A 23,504-nucleotide genomic window follows, 5' to 3' on the forward strand; every position below is an offset into this window, starting at 1 on the left:
AACTCCTTCAAACACTCGACAACTTTACTCTTCGATCTTCACATCCCCTCAACCCATCACCATGGAACCACGAACTCTGCAACTGATGGAGCTACAAACCCAGCAACAAATCGAGGATGGAGGAAACAACCAAGCAGCCGGGAGTAGTGCCAACACAGATTTCTGGCGAAGCCGTGCCAGGTGGGTTCCTACTCCAGATCAAATAAGGATCCTCAAGGATCTTTACTACGACAAGGGAGTTAAGCGCCCAACTACAGAGCATATTCACGAGATCTGTCTCCAGCTGAACCAGTATGGACATGTTGAGGGCAAGAACATTTATTTTTGGTTCCAGAATGTCAGGGCTCGAGAGAAGCAGATGAAGAGGTGCAATCAGGCTGCTCAAGTGCCCATGGGAACTAGTTCTCCTGGTACTGGTGGATCCATTGATCTCAATTTTGGGCCAGCTGGTTCTACTGGTGCTGGTGGATCCATCGACATCAATTTTGGGCCAGCTGGTGGATCCATTGACATCAATTTTGGGTCCACTAGTTCTACTGATGATGGTAGATCCATTAATCTCAACTTTGGTTCCACTGATTCTACTGGTAATGAAGGATTTCTTGATTTAAATTTTGTTTCATATTCTTCCTCACACTTCAACACTAATACCAGTACAACTCTTTTGGCACAACAGGAGGACAAACATCCCTGCAACAACGAGGAGGAGATCACCAGGAGATTGAAACCCTTCCATTGTTCCCCATGCATGGTGAGGACATCTTGGGCATCATGAAGACTACTTCCGAGAGAGGTAGCGGTTATGGCGGTGGCTCTCACATTTCCCTTGAGCTCAGCCTCAACTCCTACAGAGATGCAGACATGGCTTAGTATAGAGTATTATTATTATTATTATTATTATTATTATTATTATTTTTTTTTTTTTTTTTTTTTTTTTTTTTTGTAAATAGCTGAAATTAATAAGACTGAATGAATGCATTTTTTTTTTTTTTTATTATTTTTTTTTTAAATTTTTTTTTTTATTATTATTATTATTATTATTATTTTTTTTTTTTGTAAAAAGCTGAATTTAATAAGACTGAATGAATGCATTTTATTTTATTTTTATTTTTATTTTTTTTTTAATTTTTTTTTTATTATTATTAAAAAATATAGGACTCAAAAATATTTATAGGACACAAAATGAAAGACAAAAATATTTATAGGATTCAAAATGAAAGACAAAAATATAAATCCCTTCCCCCACACTTAAATATTGCATTATCCTCAATGTAATCAATTAAAAGCATGCAATGAAATAAGTAAGCATATAGGGATGGAATTTACGAAAATAACTACTAAAACAAAAAGAAAATTGAGGAGTAAAAGGGGAAGAGAAAGCAAATCTAATTATATTCTGAATTGGGTTGCCTCCCAAGCAGCGCTTGTATTTTACGTCTTGCAGCCAGACGGTACCTACATTAAATAAAGTTAGTAACTTAATATTAACAAAGAAATACAAAAAAAATAAACAAGTAACTATGAATTACAAACTACAAGTATAATTAACAAGTATTTTGTACATAAGACACAAGTTAAGTACACAAGTGAGTATAAAACGTAAAAAGTATTTTTACAAGTATAAAGTGTGAAACAACAAAATAATTTACACGTAAAGAGTATGCACAAGTATTTCTTTTGTTATAAACATTATTGATATCAAATCTAATTCCAAGCGGTAAATCAAGTGGACGTGCGGCCCAAGTATAGTCGTCTAGACACAAAGTCCCTCCTACATCCGTTGAGCAACCTTACTGAAATGGCCAGGTAGGGGAGGGTGAACACGAGAGGAAAAATCCATTTTGGCATGAGCTAAGCCCATTTATAAGCACTTCTGGATTCAAAAACCCGTCATGAACGTTGTCCCCTTCCTAGACACCATCTCACATAGGATATTCTTACTAGGATGTAAAAGGTCCTAAGTGTGTTAGACAGTTCAATGAATGTTAATAAAGGCCGCCCTCAACCTTAAGGGACCTGAACTAGGTACCAATAAGGGGTTTAGGCCAATATTAATAAACACGACTTCACCTATTCCTTCTTTAATTTACAACCTACAATTAAATTCGTATTCAACAATAAAAAAAAACAACCTAGTTAATTTAAACTAAGTATCAAACAGTTTATATACAACAATTATAAACAAAAACAAGTGATTTTTCAATCCCCGGCAACGGCGCCAAAAATTGATACGCTCAAAGCAAGCGCATAATTTAACCCTGAAAACATCGTTAGTAGTATAAGCAAATAGGGATCGTTCTATTCCGGGGATTGAGGGTACACCTGTCATTGTCAAACAATTAAACAATTAAAATTAAAACAAAGTATAATATTCACAAATGTATTCACAAAATATAAACATTTTACACGAAAAGGGGGGATTTTGTTTTTGGTTTTTTCGAAAATGAAACTAAGTTAACAAAAACAATTAAAATGCAAAAACATAAAAATACGAATGGAATGAAGGAACAAAGATCAAAACCGAAACTTATGATTAAAATTGATTCAAACCCTAATATTGTTCATCTAAGTCATGAGAAAGGAGTTGATCATGTGAAACATTCGAAAGCAAATGAATTCCCATTTTTTACTTTTCAATGCTAATTAACCTAAGCGAAAGCACCTAGATTAATCCTATCAAACATGCAATCAAACCCTAGAAAGCTAGTCAATCATGTCATGTTTAACGCATTACACATAGAGAAAGGCTATCAACTCAAGTGTACAACTTAGTATGGAAAAGTCCACCTAATTGCAATTCTCTTTAATTAAATTCGATCTTTGTACAAAACCTTTACTACTTTGATTCAAGTTTACACAAAACGAAAAGTCGATTTCATGTTCTTAAACCTAGCACCATTCATATCGAAACCCTAAGTGTTTGCAACCACATAAGATTAAAATACAAAAGTTATCTATAACGCAAATTTAATTAAACAAACCCACATAAGCAACTCTCGAATCACAATATATGAATCTGAAAATTCTCAATTAATCATAAAAATTCCAGAAATAATACTTTGTTCAAACATATATGTCAACTAGTTCATAACCAACGAAATTCAAAGCAAAGGTTACAAAGGAGAATAGGATTACACCGTGGATGAAGATGAGATGGATGATTCACGTTGTGGATTCTTGAAACTCGAAAGCAAGCTTCAAGGATGGCTATGGATGGAAGTGCTCACGGCTTCTCTTCTTCTTCTTTGGCCTTGCTTGAACTCGTGGAGATGACTAAACTTGAAACTAGAGGATGGAAAGGAAAATGGAAAGGAAATGGAGAGACAAAGAAAATGGAATGGATGAAGGAATGTCCTTTCTTCTTTGTTGTAGCCTCTATTTATAGGCTACCAAGCAAAACTATTTGGATTTAAACAAATGATGATATGTTAGGTTTGAGCATTTAAACATTAATGGAATTTATTAGGTTTGAATATTTAAACACTAATGGAATTTGTTAGGTTTGAATATTTAAACACTAATGGAATTTGTTAGGTTTGAGTCACTTTCTACTCATTTTTCCTTCAATTAATTCTCCACCAAGACTTCAGATTTTGCCCGTGACTTCTTCATATGAAATGATCCATCATGAGTGTAGATCATTCTGTAAAATTTTCAGAATTTATCTCCATGTGTTTGGGCCGGAATTTCTGCTGGACTCCTTACAGGTCCAGTTTTCCAGTTTTGCTTCTGCAGAACATTGGGCTGACTGTTTGAAGGCCTTCCACTTCTTTTTGGCTCTTGCACTCTTCATAAGAAATGTTTCTTAGGATGTCTAGAATGGATCTGGAAGGTTTCAGCTCATTTGAAGTTCATTTGGTCAGGTGGTCGCTCCTTCTTCCTTGCTTGGCTTGGTTTCTCCTAGCCGGAGTAGGAAAATGTGTAAAGTTGACCTTTTTAGTGCATTTCCATTTTTCTCCATCATTTTATGGACCTAACACTTATTTCATCATCATCTACTCCAATGTACCTAAAAATAAAAATTGAATTAAAAATCGATTCGTTAAGGAATTAACTAAGCAAAATGTGAGGAATTAACTATTAAAATATCACATTAAAATGCTTCTATCAATAATCTCTTCGTTTTTTTCTTTAATCAAAGTTTTATTTGTCTAATTTTAGGAATATTAGTTCCCATTTCGGTTACCGAAAGTTCTATTGGAGCGCAATAGACGTCTATTGGGGGGCAATAGACGTCTATTAGGGGGCAATACATGGCCAATAGTCGTCTATTGGGGGGGCAATAGACCTATATTGCCCCCTAATAGAGGGGCAATAGATGTCTATTGGGGGCAAACAAATATTTCCGGTGGGCGGCAGCCGGTGACCGGAATCCGGTGAAAGTTGGCCGGATTCCTGCGGCAGGTGATCGGATTCCGGTGCCCGGTGACCGGGCTCCGGCGAAGTCTCCTATGGTTTCTCTCTCTTCCATTTTCTCTCTCTCTTTCTCTAAGTAATAAAGGGTTGAGGGTAAAATGGTATTAAAAAAAATTTTAAAACAAAAAAAAAATCTTAATGGGGTATTAAGGAAGACCTCCTTAGAGTGTTTTGGGTAAGAAGGAATTAAAAAAACTTAATGGGGTAAGTGATAAAAAAATCTCTAAAAATGGGGTAAATGGACAAAAACCCAAAAAAAAAATATCATTTTCATCAGATATCAGTTGAATTATTTATTATTCAACTTGGCATAATACCGTATATGTTGATGATCTTAATTAAAGGATGGGCATTGAACTATTCTGATGTGAAAGAATATCAATGATTATTGGCTTGACCTCAATGCACGAATTTGAAATCATTTCTATAAATAGTTGTTCCAATTAATATATATTTTGATATATTAAGTAGAGACATGCTGCAATATAAATGAGATTTCACGAGTTGGAAAGGTAATGGTGATTATTGAGGCCGGAAGGCCATGTCCTTCCTCTTTCTTTTATTTTTTTTGGTAAAATGAGAGCAGCAGGAAAGAAAAAAGAGAAAAAAATATTTAGTGAATTTCTAGCTTTTTTTTTCCCTTTTTTTGGTTTAATGGGGCAGAAGACCCAGAATGGAAGAAAAAATGAAGGAAAAAAAAAGGTTTTATTGGGCCAAAAGAAGTGTGTTAAGGGTCTATTGGGGGGCAATAGACGTCTATTGGGAGGCAATAGACGTTTTGAATTGATGTAATATTCTCATTTTTTTTCTTTAATCAAAGTTTTATTTGTCTAAATCTAGGAAGATTAGTTCTTATTCTGGCTACTGAAAGTCCTATGGGGGGCAATAGACGTCTATTGGGGGGTAATACATGGCTGATAGTCGTCTATTGGGGGGCAATACATGGTTGATAGACGTCTGTTGGAGGGCAATAGAGGTCTATTGCCCCTTTATTGGTGGGCAATAGATGTCTATTGGGGTAATAAACATTTCCGGTGAGGTTTTCTGAAAAGTCCGATGGGCGGCGGCCGGTGACCGGAATCCGGTGAAAGTTGGCCGGAATCTGGCGACCGGTGACCGGAATCTGGCGACCGGTGACCGGAATCTGGCAAAAGTTGGCCGGAATCCGACGACCGGTGACCGGTGACGAGCTCCGGCGAAGTCTCCTATGGTTTCTCTCTCTTCCATTTTCTCTCTCTCTCTCTAAGTAACAAAAAGGATGAGGGGTAAAATGGTATTAAAAAAAAATTAAAAACAAAAAAAAAAATTTAATGGGGTATTAGGGAAAACTCCCTTAGAGTGTATTGGGTAAGAGGGAATTAAAAAAACTTAATGGGGTAAGTGGGAAAAAAATCCCTAGAAATAGGGTAAATGGACAAAAACCCATAATTTTAATTATTAAATTTACTTATTTAACCTATTTCAGTTTCCAACATATATGACATATCCAATTAAAAAATAAATATTTTTAATGAAAATATCTCATTTAATTTATACTCATAAAAAGATTAAAATTTATTAAAATTTCCTAATAAAATCATAATCTGATTTACTCTCATTTTTTTAATTTTTTTCTTTCAATTTCAACGTCCTCTATTTCAATCCATGTAAAAAAAATTAGTAAATTTACAACTATGATCAATGAAGAAGACTGCTACATTCGAGTATATTAAGGAGAGGCTTGGTGAGAAGTTGAAGCTTTGGCAAGGCAAATTACTTAGTGGTGCTGGTAAGGATATCTTAATTCGAGTTGTGGCTCAGGCTCTTCCTAACCATGCTATGAGTGTCTTCCAACTTACAAATATTTTTTGTGAGGATTTGGAACAGATGTGTGCAAGATTCTGGTGGGGTAGTACCTCAGATAAGCGTAAAATTCATTAGAAAAAGTGGGATGATTTATGTCATGCCAAAGAAGTGGGAGGATTGGGGTTCAGAAGCTTGTCTGATTTTAATATGTCTATGCTTGCTAAGCAAGCATGAAGGGTGGTCTCTAATCCAGAGTCTTTGGTGGCACAATTATATAATGATACGCTAAAAGCAAGCGCATAATTTAACCCTAAAAATATCATTAGTAGTATAAGCAAGTAGGGATCGTTCTATTCCGGGGATTGAGGGTACACCTGTCAACAAAAATACAAAGACAATTATTTACAAAGATATTTACAAATATAAACATTTTACACGAAAAAGGGGGGATTTTGTTTTTGGTTTTTGAAAACTAAAACTAAGTAAGTAAAACAATTAAAATGCAAAAACATAAATACAAGGATGGAATGAGAGAAACAAAGATCAAAACCGAAACTTATAATCAAATTCGATTCAATTCTAATATTGTTCATCTAAGTCATGAGAAAGGAGTTGATCATGTGAAACGTTAGAAAGCAAACGATTTCCCATATGTTACTTTTCAATGCTAATTAACCTAAGTGAAAGCACCTAGATCAATCCTATCAAACATGCATTCAAGCTCTAAAAAGTTAGATAATCATAACATGTTTAACGCATTAGACATAGAGAAAGGCTATCAACTCAAGTGTACAACTTAGTTATGGAAAAGTCCACCTAATTGCAATCCGGCCTCTTCAATTAAATTCGATCTTTGTCCAAAACCTTTACTACTTTGATTCAAGTTTACACAAAACAAAAAGTTGATTTGTGTTCTTAAACCTAGCAACAATTATGCATGAACCCTATATATATGTTTCGAACCACACAAGATTAACACACAAAGGATATCTATCAAGCAAATTTAATTAAACAAACTCACATAAGCAACTAAGAATCACAATATATGAATCGAAAATTCTCATTCAGTTATAAAAATTCCAGAAATTAATACTTGTTCAAACATATATGTCAACTAGTTCATAACCAACGAAATTCAAAGCAAAGGTTACAAAGGAGAATCGGATTACACCGTGGATGATGATGATGATGAATGATTGATGTTGTGGTCCCTTGAATCTCGAAAGCAAGCTTCAAGGATGGTGATGGATGATGATGATCACGGCTCTTCTTCTCCCTTGGCCTTGCTTGAACTCGTGGAGATGACTAGAGGATGGAGAAGCTCACGGCAACAAAGGGTTTTCTGATTTTTTTCTAAAGTGTGAAAGTGTAAAATTGGGAACCCTAGACGTTGAGAATGAGGGAGTATATATAGGGGACGGCATGCCTTGGTCTCCAAGCCGTGTACTTCTCTAATAAATCCATGGAATTAATATGAAAATTCCACATAGTTTCCTCCAATGATAGCTTGCCAAATAAGCCCTATGATGTGGTCCAACCAATTACAAAATTCTCTAAAATACCTCCCTAAATAATCTTGCCGAAATTCCATGAATATTTCTGATTTTCTTTCTTTTATTTCGGCCAAAATTCCCTTAGAGATTCTAGGGATGTATCTAGACGCCATTTAGCACCTTTCTTGGTCTCCACACATATTTTCTTTCCTTAAAACTCTCTAGAGAATATCTTTGCCGAAATCTTCTTTATCCTTGCTTGGTTTTCACGCCAATTCTCTCTCCCCCTCTATATTTTCACGGCAAAAGTCTTCTAGGGTTCATCCTTTGCGTCACAAACCCTAATTGCATGGGCTTTTCGTGGGCTTTGATCCAATTGCCGAAAATCCACAAAGTCTTGAGAGTTCTTGGGCCTTGTTGCGTCAACTTCAAGCCTTGTCACCTTCCAACGTCATGACACTTCATTTTTCCATTTCTTTTTCATGGTTGCGTTGAAAACTTGCTTGGTAAGCTCTCCTCCCTTTCGCAGGGTTTCCTGGTTGAAGCAGAAAAACTTCTTTTCTTCATTTCTGCTCATTTCTGTGGCCCTTTGTGTCTCATTTTTGCTCCCCTTAACGTTTGCAAGCTCCTCTTTCATTTCGTGAGTTCATTTCCACTTTTTAGCTCCGAGGTCCTGAAAATACAAACCGTTAATGAAAAATAGAAACTTTCCTAAAATGAAAAATAGCAACTTTCCTAAACTGAAAATGGAAACTTTCCAAAAATGAAAAATAGAAACTACAAAATAGAAACTTTCTACAAATAGGAACTTTCCCAATCGAAGAATGGAAACTTTCCTAAACAGAGTGTTATTAAGGAAATAACGCAGAAAATGTAGGGAAATGCAGTTAAAACGTCGCATTAAAATGCTCCTATCATATAAGGCGCGTTATTATCCTGAGGGTGATTTTTGGAATGCTATTCTTGGCGTAGTATTTTTGCTACAAGGGATTTTATCCAGACTGGTGCTTTTTGGAAGGTGGGTAATGGACATAATGTCTCTATGTGGAACGATGCCTGGATACCCAAGTTACATGCTCATAAGCCTCTTGGTGCTTTAGTGAGTCAACATAATGTGAATATGGTGGATGAACTGATTACTCCTCCAAGTAATTGGAATGAGAGCAAGGTGCGTTCCATTTTTACTCCTGAGGATGCAGAAGCAATACTTGCTATTCCTTTGAGCTCTAGACAACCAGAAGACAGGTTAACATGGCATTTTGAGAGAAAAGGTATGTTCACTGTCAAATCAGCTTATCGTTTTGCCTTCTCAAAAAATGCTTTTACTCTTCCTCCTTCTGTTGTGGCTAATCAGCGAGTTTGGAAAAAAATTTGGAATGCTAAGATGCCTAGTTCTGCTAAGGTTACTGCATGGAAAATTTGTCATAATATCTTGCCTACTAGGGACCGATTAGCTTCTAGACATGTGGAGTTGGCGTCTCAGATTTGCGTTCTATGCAATGCTGATGCAGAGACAGTTATTCATATGTGTCATAATTGTACTTTTACAAGGGATGTGTTTAGTACCAATGTTAGCATCAAGGGTTGTTGTCTAGGGACTGATTCTGATGATTTGGATGCCTTGAGTTGGTTGACGTTTTGCTCTGAGAAACTGTCAAAGACTGCCTTTGCTCAGCTTTTATTTTTGATTTGGGGAATCTGAAAAGAACGGAATGTTAGAGTGTGGGAAAACAAAATCACTTCAGCTTGTGATATAGCACTCATGTCTTCTAGCAGACTTAGTAATTTCATCTTTCATAACTCAAAGTTACAGTGAGTTCAGAATGTGAGGAGACAATTGAAATGGAAAGCACCTCCTCAAGGTTGGGTAAAATTGAATTTTGATGGTGCATATAATGGTGGGAATGGCAGAGCGGCTATTGGATTTCTGGTTAGGGATGTCAATGGTAATTTTGTTAGTACAGTTAGGAAGGTAATAGACCATGTTCAATCTGTTGAACATGCCGAACTATTGGCATGTAGGGGAGCTGTAACATTTGCTCTGGAACAAGCTTTATAGCTTGTTATTTTCGAGACAGATTGCTTAGTTTTGCAGCAACAGTTGACTCAAGCTAGAACTCCAAATACCTCATTCCTTTGGAGGCTCTATGAGGATATAGGTGAAGATATAGCACTTATGGTCAGTTCAAGAATTGTTCATGTTAGAAGGGAGGCAAACAAGGTTGCGCATGCTTTGGCAGCCTATGCTTCAGCACAAGATCAGAACTTCTTTTTCCTTTATGTTCCTTCTTTTATTCATACTGTAATTGATGCTGAAAAGCATGTACCCTGAGTTTGTGCTCAATTTCCAATAAAGTTTTAACCTCATTCAACTCAAAAAAAAAAAAATATGAAGAGATTGATTTTTTTTTTCTTTGTATTTTAAATTTATATTTTTGGTGTTCACAAAGAATATTGCAAAGATTTTGATGAAGTTAAAAATAATGGTTTTGTGAATTGAATAACGAATTAACATTGAAGAAGCAACAAAAAGATAGTAATAAATTCAAATTTGGGTGGAGAAGATAAAGATTAATGTTATTCAATGAGAAGTAGTCTTTGTAGTTAATTAATTACTTATATATTTATTTTTTCTTACATATTGGATTTTAGAGAATTAGTGTACTTATCAATCATTTTGCACTTGGGTAATATAGTCTTTCAATAATTAAAATGTTTATATGGTGAACTAAGAAAATGGTAGGGTGGCAATAGCCGCGCGCACCCTAAAGTTTGCTCCCTTTCATTAATTTCTTTTCTTTTTTCATTCTTTTCTTTGGCTTTTTTATTTTTTTTAACTGTGTGTTCTTTTGTCATTGATGCTGCTCATGTCTAAGTTGCTATCAAAATTGGTGTATAATTTTCACTGACTGTAATATCTTTCTAAAATGTATGCAATTACCTAATATATTGAGAGAATCCAAAAAATTATTTATGCTTTTACATGGTAAAATGTACTGCATGTAGTTATTCATATTATCGTATACATTTATATCTTTAAGGAGTGGTTTTGCTTTCTTTTCTAATTTTCTGAATTTATAATTTTGCAGTAGCATTGAATAACAGGTGGTGAAATAGTGTTGTAAGGCTACAGTTCATAGATTATCCCTTTCAAGCTTTTGTGATAGGACCCCAACAATGAAATCTACTACTTGGTTGGGGTTGATGTTTTAATTTTTGTAAGCATGTGCATTTTGTTTTTGATTTTTCGTATTGGGTATTGAGGAGTTCTATGGTTGTTGCCTCTGAAAATCACTTCGGCCTAGATAGCCGAGAGATCAAGGAACAAATGTCCTTCTCGATGAATAGTTTGCGGGGCGTGCCAACACACGGCCAAAAGACCAAGTGTGCAATTGTGGATGTAGTAGATGTAGTTCTGACTTATCAAGCAATTGTTGGCCGAGGAAGGAACTGATTCTCGGCCGATAGTTCGCTGCCTTTGGAGCAAGGACTTGATGGCTGAAGGTCGGGTGAATTGGGTGTGGTTGTAATAGTGTGAGTGAATACGAATTGTCTGGTCACACAACTTAAGTTAATTGGGTCGACCAAGTAATAACATGTAACAATAAAAATGAACTCGTAACAAATATAATTCTCAAGATTGATAGCTATTATGCGACTACTAACAATAAATAACATGATCAAACAAGTAAAGCATAAAGACAATAAAGAGAAAATAAAAGATAATAACAATAATACGGAAATCTGGAATGACTGAAATTTATTAACTATTGTTTGAAAGCACTACACCACAAACAGTCATCTATGGCGGTCAAAAAACGCTATAGTATCATGTCATAGCGTTATAGAAAACGCTATGACAGCCCCCGCTATGGTAGGTCTGTTGCTTTAGATAGCGACAGCTATCAGCTGTCTATAAGTCTGTAAGCATAGCATTTACAAAATGCTACTGATTAGTTTTTCATAGCATTTCCGAATTCCTATAAAAGTATTTTCCATAGCGTTTTTCAAATGCAATTAGTTTATTATTCATAGCATTTCCAAATTGCTATAAAAGTATTTTCCATAGTGTTTTTAAAATGCTAGTAGTTTTCCATAACGTTTGATAAATGCTATCACTCTTCTTTTAATATCGTTTTGTCAATTGTCTCTGTACACTTATTATAGCATTTCAATGATGTCATCTAAACGTTTGTGTTGAACTGAAATTGACAGCCATAAACAAAATAATTCATTTAATAGTTCAAAATGATACATAATTAATTTGTAGCATACAAAAAATTCAAAAACTAGTCCAACCAACAAGTTGTGTCTTCGGATCCAATATGGACTACTTAATGCAAAAACATAACAACTAATTTACTGCATTGCTATTGAATTGAGGGAGGTCATCATCTTCATCAATGGACTGCTACAAAACAGAAGACAAAAATCATGATTAGAGAAGTTGAAAAAAGTGTGCTAATCGATCACAAGTAGCAGCATGATTAATTAGATATGGCAAGCTCACTACATATATAAAACTTACCAGATTTTCAAAGCATAACAACTTTGTCAGATGGCCAAGCTATTGTAGTACCAATAGCATCTTCAATGCAATGTAGCTCAGATGTTGGCCTCCAAAGATATGCAGTAGGGACCCTTGGGATATCAACCCAAACTTTCGTAGCATTAGGACCTAAAGGAACAAAATGAACAAGGTCGCCTAGATCACTTGAAGACCAATGTCCTTCTGCAACTATTTTTCCCGAGCCACTAAAATCTAACAAGTTGCACTTTTTCTTGGAGTTGTTGTTCACACTCTAGCAACAAGACAAACATAATGATATCAGATTATAAAAGGAACTAATACACTCACATATCAAAATAATAGTAGTAGAATCAGCAAAAGAGTTAAAAATTACCGAAGGAGATGATATGTTTTCAACTTCCTCAATGTTTGGACTATTTTCCAAAACAACTTTATTAGCAGACCATGCTACTTTAGTGCCAATAGCATCTTCAATATATGTCATGTTAGGCGTAGGTCTCCATAAAAATGCTTCAGGACATGTTGGGATATCAACCCAAACTATCATGGCATTAGGTCCGAGAGGAATATCATTAACAATCATTTTTGGATCATTAGAGAACCAACGACCTTCAGCAACTATTTCCTCTTTTCCACTCCAATTGAACAACTTGCACTTGATAGAATTCATGTTTTTACTCTAACAATCAATGAAAACAGGAGCAAATGACTAAGTAGGGATGCAATATAAATAATAGAAACAATGAAAATAAATGAACAAGCTGTAAAAGGAAAAGTATTTTACCGAAGGCATAGATAGATTATCTTCATTCTCAGATTGCTGACTGATTTGCAAGACCACTTTATCAGCTGGCCACGCTATTGTCTTACCTTGAGCTTGTTCCATACAACTCATATTAGGTGTAGGCCTCCAAAGAAAAGCTTCTGGTTTGTTTGGAATATCTACCCTCACTTTCATTGCATTAGATCCAAGAGGAGTATGATTGATAAGCTCATTCGGATCATTGAAACACCAACGTCCTTCGGCTACAATCTCATCCATTCCACACCAATCTAAAAGCTTGCACTTGTCTAGAGATTTGGGGCTGATATATACTCTACAATATATCAAAATACATTATCATATTGATACAATTTTAACTTGAAAATAACATATTTAATTTAAAGATGTAATACTTAACCAAAAAAAAAAATGCAATAGAATGTAATAGTTACCACTGGAGAAGTCTTGTCAACTTGAGACCCATTTTGCTCATTTTTATCTTCCTCATTTTGCATTGTCTAACAATACCCAAAAAAAAAAAAAATTTAATTGTAGTAAAGTTATTTATTGGTGTAACATAGTTTTACTTTTAAAGATATATCTACATGTGTCTTACCTCATGATGTCCAATTAATTTATGGACTAAGCTCTCCAAATGCTTGATTCTACTTCGCATATCAGTGTGTTGCTCTTCTAGCTGGAACACATGCTTGTCCCTAGACTGCAAGAAGGCTAATTTGCTTATAGTAACTCCTCTTCCCATTCATCTTAATCGTCCAGGTTTATCTTGTCCTAATACTTGGGAAAGAGCATCTTCTCTCACATTAGTTGTTGAGGATGAGGGTGAATCACTTTCAACTTCTCTTAACTTCTCCTGAATGAAGCAACAAATATATCATTATATATGTTCTATTTCACAAAGGGTTAGCAATATATATTCACCCATATATGAAAGGAATGCCCTTACAATAGTTTCACCAACTGCTGTATTCACAGGTGTACCATCTTTTTTTGTTCGAGATTTGATCCAAACTTTAACCCTTGACACAAAAGATCAGTCGGCACTATCTCTTTTCTACAATCATATATAGAAAAAGAAAAACTGATGAAATAATCATATTTTCAATAACTTTGCCTTAAAAAGCATTAATATATGATATGTATTACCATATCAGCTGCTAATCGAACCATTCACTTGCGACTGCATGTGTGTGGTACTTATTTACGCCTCAATGCCTTGTACTTGTCACTTATAGCCTGAAGTCATTTTTTCTTTATCATAATACTACCCCTTAATATAAGCTTGTACTTAATTATTAGCTCAGAAAATAGCATATCTTAAATGTTGGACTTGTTTTTGTCTTGACAAACTTCTTCCAAATTGCTAAAGTTGGTATGTTGTCTGGTTTGAGTCGAAGTCTTTCTTGTTGGTTCTTTGTTGCTTGTATTTGACGAATGATACGCTAAAAGCAAGCGCATAATTTAACCCTGCAAATGTCATCGTTAGTATATAGTAAATAGGGATCGTTCTATTCCGGGGATTGAGGGTACACCTGTAATTGCAAAAATAATTAATTAATTAGTAAAAGTAAAAAGTATTATTTACAAAAATAAAACAAAGAAAAGAAATATATACAAGTAAACACAAATAAGGGGGTCTTAGGAATATAAAATTAAAAATTAAAATAAATAAAATAAAGAAAATATAAAACCACATGTGTACAAGAAGGAAACGTAAGAAACAAAGATCAAAACCAATTCCATGTAATCAGATTTGATTTAAACCCTATAATTGTTCTTCCAAGTCATAAGAAAGAAGTTGACCATGTGAAACATTCGAAGCAAATGATTTCCCATATTTTACTTTCCTTCAATATTTAATCTAAGTGAAAGCACCTAAATTAAACCTATTGAACATGCAATCATAGTCTAGAAAGCTAGCTACTCAAGAACACATTCAATGCATGAAGAACAAAGAAAAGATGTCAACCAAAGTGCACAACCTAGTATGAGAAAGCTCATCTATTTGCAATCCTCCTTAATTGATTTCGACTTTTGTCCAAAGCCTTTACTACTTAAATTTAGCTCCAATTACATGCATATATCCTAAGTTGGCCACCAAAGAACACATACATATAAAAGTTTTCTGTAAAACAAAATCAATCAATTAAGCAATCTCACATAAGCAACATATAAATCAACATATAGAAATTACAAATTTATTTCAAAACATAAAAATGGGCTTTAAACTTTGCCCTTAACATCATGTTAACTAGAATTCATAACTCTACAAATCAAACAAAGGAAAATAAAAGAAAGTATGAAATACACCGTGAAAGATGGATGACAAGCCTTGAGACGAAGAACTTGAAGATCCTTGAAAGCAAGCAATCTTCTAGGGACGATACAAGGATGGATGGCAGCTAGGATCTTGATGTATTGCATGACTTCTTCTCCTCCTTGGTTGAGACGCAGAGCTTCTGAAGACTAGAGAATTGAGATAATTTTCAGTGTTTAGAATTATCTGAGGGGGGAGGTGTGTTGTGGTTGTTTGGTATAGAGAATGCTCCTATTTATAGGAGGATGACAACTTAGTCTCCAAGTCTTCAAGATTGATCCACACAGCATTAACCAATCAGATAATGCCACGTCAGCTCTGCTATGTTATCCAACCAATCAAAAAGCTCCAAAATCAATCCCTAATATATTGTTGCTGATTTTTCCAAGATTTAATCTGATTTTATTCACAATTTTCGGCCAAATTGCTCTTGAGTGAAATTAGGAATGAATCTGGACTTGTTTTGGACCTTTTCTCCCTTAAATCTCTCCATGGCTTTATCCTTAACATCCTCCCCTTGATTTTCTCTTGATTTTCACATTAAAACTGCAGATTTTAATTCCTTAATTTCGGCCAACATATCTTGAGGGAATTGAAGGATGAATCTGGACTTGTTTTGAGCATTTTCTTGTTGCACAATCCCTTGAAACTCTCCCTTGATTTTCTCAACGTCATCTCCTTGATTTCACATTATCTCCATCATTTCCCATGCAAAAATCAGATTTAATCTCCCATACACTACACCAAAAATGTTATCAGACAACGGCAGAAAACCGTTGTGGGATTTGGAGACCCACCGTTGTAGAGCGAGCCGTTGTCTGATGAAAAATCAGACAACGGTGGAACACAGTTGTGTGATAAACAGCCAGACAACAGGTATGTGTTATAACTGTTGTGTGATAGCTCGGCAGATGGCTCGGCAGATGCCAAGCGCAGCTGCGCAGCAGTTGAGGCGCTGTCTTCAGACAACAGTTCCAGTTTTAAGCTGTTGTATATTAAGTGTATCAGACAACATTTTTTTATTTCGTCTGTTGTCTGATTGATCTTCAAACTTCAGTTCTTGGACTATATCCGTTGTGTGATGAACTTTATGACAACAGAGTTCAATTAATTATGTTGTCTGAGTATAAATTAGAAGACACTGATTTGTTAAAAACCGATGTGTGATATGATTGATTACAATGTGTTTTTGTCCTATTTTTCTTACCTGATCATTGTGTGATCAGAATTAGGCAAAATTAATGCTCAATTATTACCTAAATAATGGTACATCTAGATCGTTGATCAATTGGAAAGAAAACACATTGCAAATGCTCAAATGAGTAATCAAACCTATTTCATTTATCTCTTAATGTTAAAAGCATTTCCCAAAAGCTGATACAACTACGTAAAACATGCCACATATAGAGTTTGTGCAGGAACTTGGTTTCAATAGCCAACATATTAATATAAACTCTTGTCTTCCCACTATTCCAGGAACTTAGTCTGTGCAGCCATGGTGTCAAGCCTTTAAAGTTGAAGCGAGTGGTTTGCAATTTCTGTCCAAATGTCCAACCAAAGACACCTCAGCCAAAAAAGCCAGTCTAGAACCTATATACAAACAAATAAGCTTCAGAAAGTTGAAATTCCTTTCTATCCATCAGAACACAACCTTCTGCATGCCATCCAAAAGTGCATATATCCAATTGTTATGCTTATGATTTAAATATTGAAAGTTGTCCAAATAGAAGTCATATACATCTATGAGCTGTATATTAGTCATTTGCTACACTCTTAATATGATTTGATTGATACATGCTAATATATACCAACCAATGTTACTTACAAACTTCGAATCGATATAGTGATCATTTATGTATGAAACAAAAGAAGTATATAGAGTTAACCATTCTGACCAGACATCAATCTTCAGAAATTTCTCATAAAGAAGTATGTAGAGTTATTTTAATAATTGGAACACATACTAATATTATACAGCATATCTCATTATCAATAGTCTGAACTGAAAGATAATATACATTCAAGAACTACTTATAAAGTACTATCAAACATAGGGGTTTGGGTAATGTCTAAAGGTCCTTCACAAGACGAATAACATATATCATTCATAATGTTATATCAGAAGTAAATATTATCTCAGAAAATAACTAAAAGGCATCTGTTCAAAACAAGGGTGATCCTGTCAGAATAAAGAGATGAATAAAAAGATAATCTTCACAAGGATATCATTATACAACCACGCAGCCAAATTTCCTGGAGAATCTGAAAAGCGAGCACTTTTTTCCTATATTCAACCTCATAGTACTCAGAATGGCAACCTTGGGTCGAACAATGACCAGAAAGTGAATATTCCAACCCAACATCCTCACACAATCTTCATACAGTTTAAAATTTGCCATTTCATCAATAACTTTTATTGGACTCATTACCAATCTCATTCCAACCAAACAGGCATACAAGAAAATAGCACGAGTTACACAACGGAGAACTACAGGAAACGAAGAAGGCCAGAGCATTCACATCACAGATGAAAGAATACTTCGTCAGGCTATGAAAGAAGAAGACACATTCACCGAGTAATGAAATGAAATTTAGGAACGATACCAAGTTTATCTTCCCTTGCACAAGCGAAAAATCCCAAGCAATATACGAATTTATCGAGTCCACAGACAGAGAAACCTATAAGAGTGATGAAATTACAAAATGCCATAAGTTTGGAGCAGTATTGCAATAATATTTGACAGAGAAACTGAATAAGATAATTGCAGGATTGTTTCTATACCACAAACCAGCTAGTTAAGAAGGTTGTTTCTCAACCTATATTACTTACTAAGTTTCTTCACTACCTACTATACTAAGCTTGACTAAATCTTATAACACATTACTCAGTTTAGATGGACAAGTTTTCAGATTTTCCTTACTCTCAATGTACTAGAATTGAAAACTTGTAGTTTTTTTTTTTTTTTTTTACAAACACCAACAAATCATAAATCAAATAACACATTACCCATTTACTTGGGCTTTCAGTCACACACTCAAACTGATCCCTCAATCACATCTGGACTAGATAAAGGGTACGTGATGCTGATCTGAATGAATATAAGTAGCATCCACCCAAAATTAAAGGAGTCCAACAGATATGAAACATACCTCATGTGTTTTACCGGCAGGAACAGTTGTCTCTTTGTAATCATCATTATTCCTGTACAGGAAGCGAATAAATATTATATATTATATATGTATATACATATTTTGAATATAGAGAAGTGAAGCATGATAAGGAGAAAAAGAAAAGGAAAGAAAGAAAAAGAACAGAATCTAACCCTCCATCTAATGCACCGGCAACCTCTGCTGAAATTAAGAAGGGCGAATTCGCAAAAACCTCACTGAAAAAAATGCATATTACATTAATTGATATAGAAATAAGCAGCTGACAGTCTAGCGGCAGTGGGCAGTACATTTGAAGTCAGATTTGCGGCCCAAGAAGACAACACAGCTTCGTTTTGGCATTTAGCTATCTCAGTTCATGCAAACTTAAATGATGCATGATCAGAAGCAGCATACCATGAAATCTATTTGTCAATTTTCACTTTTACGCATTCATGGGATGAAAGGGTGTAAAGAAATAATCAAACACTAGCTAAAAGGAAAGGGTAGATAAATTGAAACTTTGAAAGTAATATGCTTTTTTTAAGAAGAAGAGATGGTGAAAAGAATCATTACCATAAATAATAACATCAACTAATGTTACCAAGTCAACAGAGGAAATAGCATTAATACCTGATAAACCTAATAAACCTTTCAAACTCAGTGGTGTAGACGTAAACAGCTTGTTCCAAGACAGCTACCTCTTGAGATCAGGTTGTGCAAGATTGTAGGTTGTGCAAGTTTATGTTTAACCCAAAGAGCAAAAGTAGGTTTCACTCCAAAATCAGTGGCAACTAAACCTGTGAGGCGTGAACATTGATGCAGTAACTATTACAGATCATTAATTGTGTTGATGTACTCTTGAAACATATAAAACTGCTTCCAATCTCTGTAGATCTTGTAGGAGCATCATTTTATGGTCATTGCAGAAGCTATCGAAAAATGTCGAAGCTGGTAATATATAGAAACATATAGAGAATTATTTGACTTGTTACCAAAAGTTTACAAAGTGAGGTGCCAAAGTTGGAAATTAGAGAGATAATTACCTGAGTTGCTGAAGTGCACCATCCACTTATTTATCCACTAAAAATGCTTTAGGCTTGCTAATTCATAAGAAGCAACCAGCCATAGCCCCTGTAATCAAAACTCAAATACATTCACCTACTAAGAAGCAATCCAAAATATAGGAAGTATAGAATAAAAAGACGTATCTTGCAAAGTGGCAGAATTGCATAATAAATTTGTACCATGCAGAATGGCTTTCTCGGCTGCTTTCTCAATCAACACCAGCACCACAGAATCCAATTAGACTGGAACAGATTGCAGGAATGCAGTAAGTCAGATATCAAGAAAATTAATCCGTTATCTACTAATGTGCATGCGAAAGACAGTTATATCATTCCTGCATGAAGTACTGCTCAAATCAAATCTTACTACCTATTAGTTTTCATCAAATCATGATTATTTCAGTATAAGCTGTTAACTGCCTAGCATATACATGAAATCAAACCGAGTAAACAAACCAACTCACATGGTAATGCAACTGAAAGTGCATATGTATGCAAATCCTTCTTAGCATATTCCATGGTAGGACGGTCTTGAACCAAAGTCATCAAAAACACCGAACAACCAACAGCCATAACAGTAGGATCAAAACATCAAACTTGATTATCACAAGTCATTCAACTCAAGGCAAACAACCTATTCAATCCAACTCGACCAATTTCAACCAAGGCACAGACACGCATTCAAACTTGAATTTCACTCCCAACACCACGATTCAATCAATTCATGCTAAGACACAAACAACCCATTCTGCACACGAAATCAAATCGACAATTTCAGGCTTGCTTCTCTGGGTTTACCTTTGCTAGTTTCTGGTATTGTAACAGAAACTTCGTTTTCCAAAGCTTGCTGCCGAGACTGGGTTGGTGATGAGTTGATGATGCCTCGTGCTACAACCCAGAAATCTTCGAAGTTTAACTCCCACTCAAGGTCAGGCCTCATCCAGGGAAGCAGTCGAACCAGAAACCAAGCCCAGACGCGTCGGAGAAGTCGCCGGCGTAGCAACTGCGTCGAACCCGAGCTAACCGAGAAACCAAGTCGACAAAACTCCATCAATTTTGAAAACCAATTAGCCTAACACGTAGAGAATGGCAGGAAGATGAGTTTCCATACCAGATGAAGCTTAATCGGTCTCCGGAAATTGCAGAGGTTGCCGGTGAATGTTCGGGCTTCTCGTCGTCGGGTTTCCTTCTCCGTTCAGTGCATGGACAATCCAAGGATAGGAGGCTGTTGGCGACGGCAAGACGAAGAAGATGGTGGTCGTCCGTCGTCTATCGGTGGCCGGATGTGGAAGTTCTGGTCGGTCGCTGACCGGGTCGCGTTGTGTCCGGGTCAGAGAGCAAGCCAGGAAAAAACCCCAATCGAATTGGTGAGAACCCAATCCCCATTTTCAGCAGAACAAAAACCCCCAAATCGAACCCCACTCGAACCCTAATTCAGACTTGAAAGATGGTGATTTGTGATGGCTTAAGTGTTTTGAGAAGATGGTGAAGAAAAGCTCCAGGTTTTTCCCCGAGTGAAGAAAAGCTGCAGTTTTTCTCTCAGACATGAAAAAGGCATTAACTTTGTTTAAGTGTGCCCTCAAGTTGTCTGAGGCATTTGATAGGAGCATTTTAATGCGACGTTTTAACTGCATTTCCTTACATTTCTTGCGCCATTTCCTTAGTAAAACTCTGTTTAGGAAAGTTTCCATTCTTTGATTGGGAAAGTTCCTATTTGTAGAAAGTTTCCATTTTTCTTAGTTTCTATTTTCCATTTTTTAGAAAGTTTCTATTCTTGTAGTTTTCATTTCTCATTTCTGGCAAGTTTCTATTTTTCATTTTTAGTAACTTTCTATTTTTCATTTTTTTAGTAAGTTTCTATTTTTCAAATTAGGAAAGTTTCTATTTCTCATACTAGTTTCTATTTTCAGGACCTCCGAGCTAAAAAGTGGAAATGAGCACACGAGTGGAAAGAGGAGCTTGCGAACGTCAAGGGGAACAAAAATGAAGAACATTGAACCACACATTTGAGCAGAAATGAAGAAACAAGCTTTCCTAGTGCAACCAGGAAATCCTGCGAACTGGAGGAGAGCTTACCAATGAAGTTTCCAACGCAACTATGAAAAGAAATGAAAGAAATGAAGTGTTTTGCGTTGGAAAATAAGAAGGCTTGAAGATGAAGCAACGAAGCCCAAGAATACTTTGAATTTTCGGCAAAATGGATCAAGGCCCATCAAGGCCCAAGCAATTAGGGTTTGTGACGCATGGAAGAAACCCTAGAAAGGTTTGCCGTCCAAAGCAAGAGAGAAAGAAGGAGTCTTGCCGTGAAAATCAGAAAATAATAAGAAGATTTCGTGGAGATTTTATTGGGAGACTTTTAAGGGAAGAGAATATGTGTTGAACACAAAGAGCTCTCAAAGGAAGTCTAGATACATTCCTATATTCTCTAAAGGAGTTGTTGCCGAATTTCAAGAGATAAAATCAGAATATTATCATGGTATTTCGGCAAGAAAATCAAGGGAAATATTCTAGAAAATTATGTGATTGGTTGATACATGTCATATGGCTTACTTGGCAAGATTCTATTGGAGGAAATTATGTGGAGTTAGACATTGTTGCCGTGAGTTTCTCTAGGGTTTTGCACGGCCTTGGAGACCAAGTTGCCGTTCCCTATATAGTCTCCCCTCTTCTCAACGTCAAGGGTTCCTCTCCCGATACAATTTACACTTTGAGAAAAATTCAGAAAACTCTCTAGCCTAGCCGTGCTCTTCTCCATCCTCTAGGGCAACCACGAAGTGCAAGCAAGGCCAAGGAAGAAGAAGACAAGCCGTGAACACCATCCATCCTCCACCTTGAAGATTGCTTTCGAAATTCAAGAGACCACATCACCTTTTCGTTCATCACCATCTCCATCTCTTGGTGTAATCCGATTCTCCTTGTAACTTTGTTTGTATTTTCGTTGGTTTTGCCTTAGTTGACACATATGTTTGAACAAGTTTTGGTTTCTGAAATTTTATGATTAATTGTTAATTTTCAGATTCATATATTGCGATTTATGGTTGCTTTTGTGTGAGTGTTTGATTAAATTTGCATGATAGAAATCTTTTGTATGATAATCTTGAATGGTTCGAAACTTTTAGGGTTTTTATATAATTGGTGCTACGAATTTAAGAACATGAATCAACTTTTTGGTTTTGTGTTCTTGAATCAATAAGTAGTAAAGGTTTTGTACAAAAACCGAATTTAATCAAAGAAGATTGCAATTAGGTGGATTTTTTCATACTAAGTTGCACATTTGAATTGATAGCCTTTCTAAATGATTACTGCGTTGAACATGTATGATTGACTAGCTTTCTAGGGCTTGAATGCATGTTTGATAGGATTAGTCTATGTGCTTTCACTTAGATTAATTAGCGTTGAAAGTAAAATATGGGAAATTGTTTGCCTTGAACGTTTCACATGATCAATTCCTCTTGCATGACTATGATGAACAATGATGAACTTGAATTAATTTTAATCATGAGTTTCGACTTTGATCTTTGTTCTTGCATTCCATTTATAATTTTATGTTTTTGCATTTTAATTGTTTTATTAACTTAGTTTTATTTTCAGAAAAACCAAAATCAAAAACCCCCTTTTTAATTCGTAAATATTGTGCATATGTGTGAATATTATACTTTGTTTTAATTTTAATTGTTTAATTGTTTGACAATGACAGGTGTATCCTCAATCCCCGGAATAGAACGATCCCTATTTACTTTATACTACTAATGACATTTCAGGGTTAAATTATGCGCTTGCTTTTAGCGCATCAATTTTTGGCGCCGTTGCCGGGGATTGAAAAATCATTTGTTATATTGTTAAATGTTTTGTTTATATTGTGACCGAAAAAAAAGAAAAAAAAAAAAAAAATATTTATTACTTGTTAATTATTTTAATTGTCGAAAATTAGTTAATTAATTATTTAGGTTGTTATTTATATTGT

General features: G+C 35.4%; 1 protein-coding gene and 1 long non-coding RNA gene across 5 annotated transcripts; both read right to left on the reverse strand.

Annotated features, from left to right (window-relative positions):
• Nucleotides 1–11,969: 11,969 nt before the first annotated feature.
• On the reverse strand, nt 11,970–15,514 carry LOC133712941 (uncharacterized). 4 transcript variants are annotated; one of them, XM_062139052.1, is made up of 8 exons: nt 15,320–15,514; nt 14,156–14,541; nt 13,956–14,063; nt 13,605–13,862; nt 13,010–13,322; nt 12,599–12,904; nt 12,223–12,496; nt 11,973–12,105 (listed from the first exon to the last, which is right to left on the reverse strand). In XM_062139052.1, the coding sequence occupies exons 4-7, from the start codon at nt 13,607–13,609 to the stop codon at nt 12,230–12,232; spliced, it is 891 nt and encodes a 296-aa protein (XP_061995036.1). In that variant the 5' UTR covers nt 13,610–13,862; nt 13,956–14,063; nt 14,156–14,541; nt 15,320–15,514; the 3' UTR covers nt 11,973–12,105; nt 12,223–12,229. The 4 variants fall into 4 exon arrangements, with proteins under 4 accessions (XP_061995034.1, XP_061995036.1, XP_061995037.1 ...); XM_062139053.1 differs by adding an exon at nt 13,441–13,506 and having other exon boundaries at nt 14,156–15,514; XM_062139050.1 differs by having other exon boundaries at nt 11,970–12,102; nt 14,156–15,514.
• Nucleotides 15,515–17,457: 1,943 nt separating this feature from the next.
• Nucleotides 17,458–20,971, reverse strand: LOC133712151 (uncharacterized). The gene is made up of 8 exons (XR_009847207.1): nt 20,652–20,971; nt 20,005–20,559; nt 19,721–19,875; nt 19,520–19,607; nt 19,107–19,424; nt 18,650–18,712; nt 18,477–18,528; nt 17,458–18,005 (listed from the first exon to the last, which is right to left on the reverse strand). It is a non-coding gene; the product is annotated as an uncharacterized LOC133712151 (long non-coding RNA).
• Nucleotides 20,972–23,504: the final 2,533 nt, after the last annotated feature.

Source organism: Rosa rugosa, chromosome 5 (genome assembly GCF_958449725.1).
Source record: "Rosa rugosa chromosome 5, drRosRugo1.1, whole genome shotgun sequence".
Taxonomy (NCBI): domain Eukaryota; kingdom Viridiplantae; phylum Streptophyta; class Magnoliopsida; order Rosales; family Rosaceae; genus Rosa; species Rosa rugosa.

Coding starts and splice junctions, on each gene's coding strand:
- LOC133712941 (XM_062139050.1), bottom strand. Junction 12,905..13,009: donor ATAATCTATCTATGCCTTCG/GTAAAATACTTT, acceptor ATTGATTGTTAG/AGTAAAAACATGAATTCTAT. Junction 12,497..12,598: donor AAAACATATCATCTCCTTCG/GTAATTTTTAAC, acceptor TCTTGTTGCTAG/AGTGTGAACAACAACTCCAA.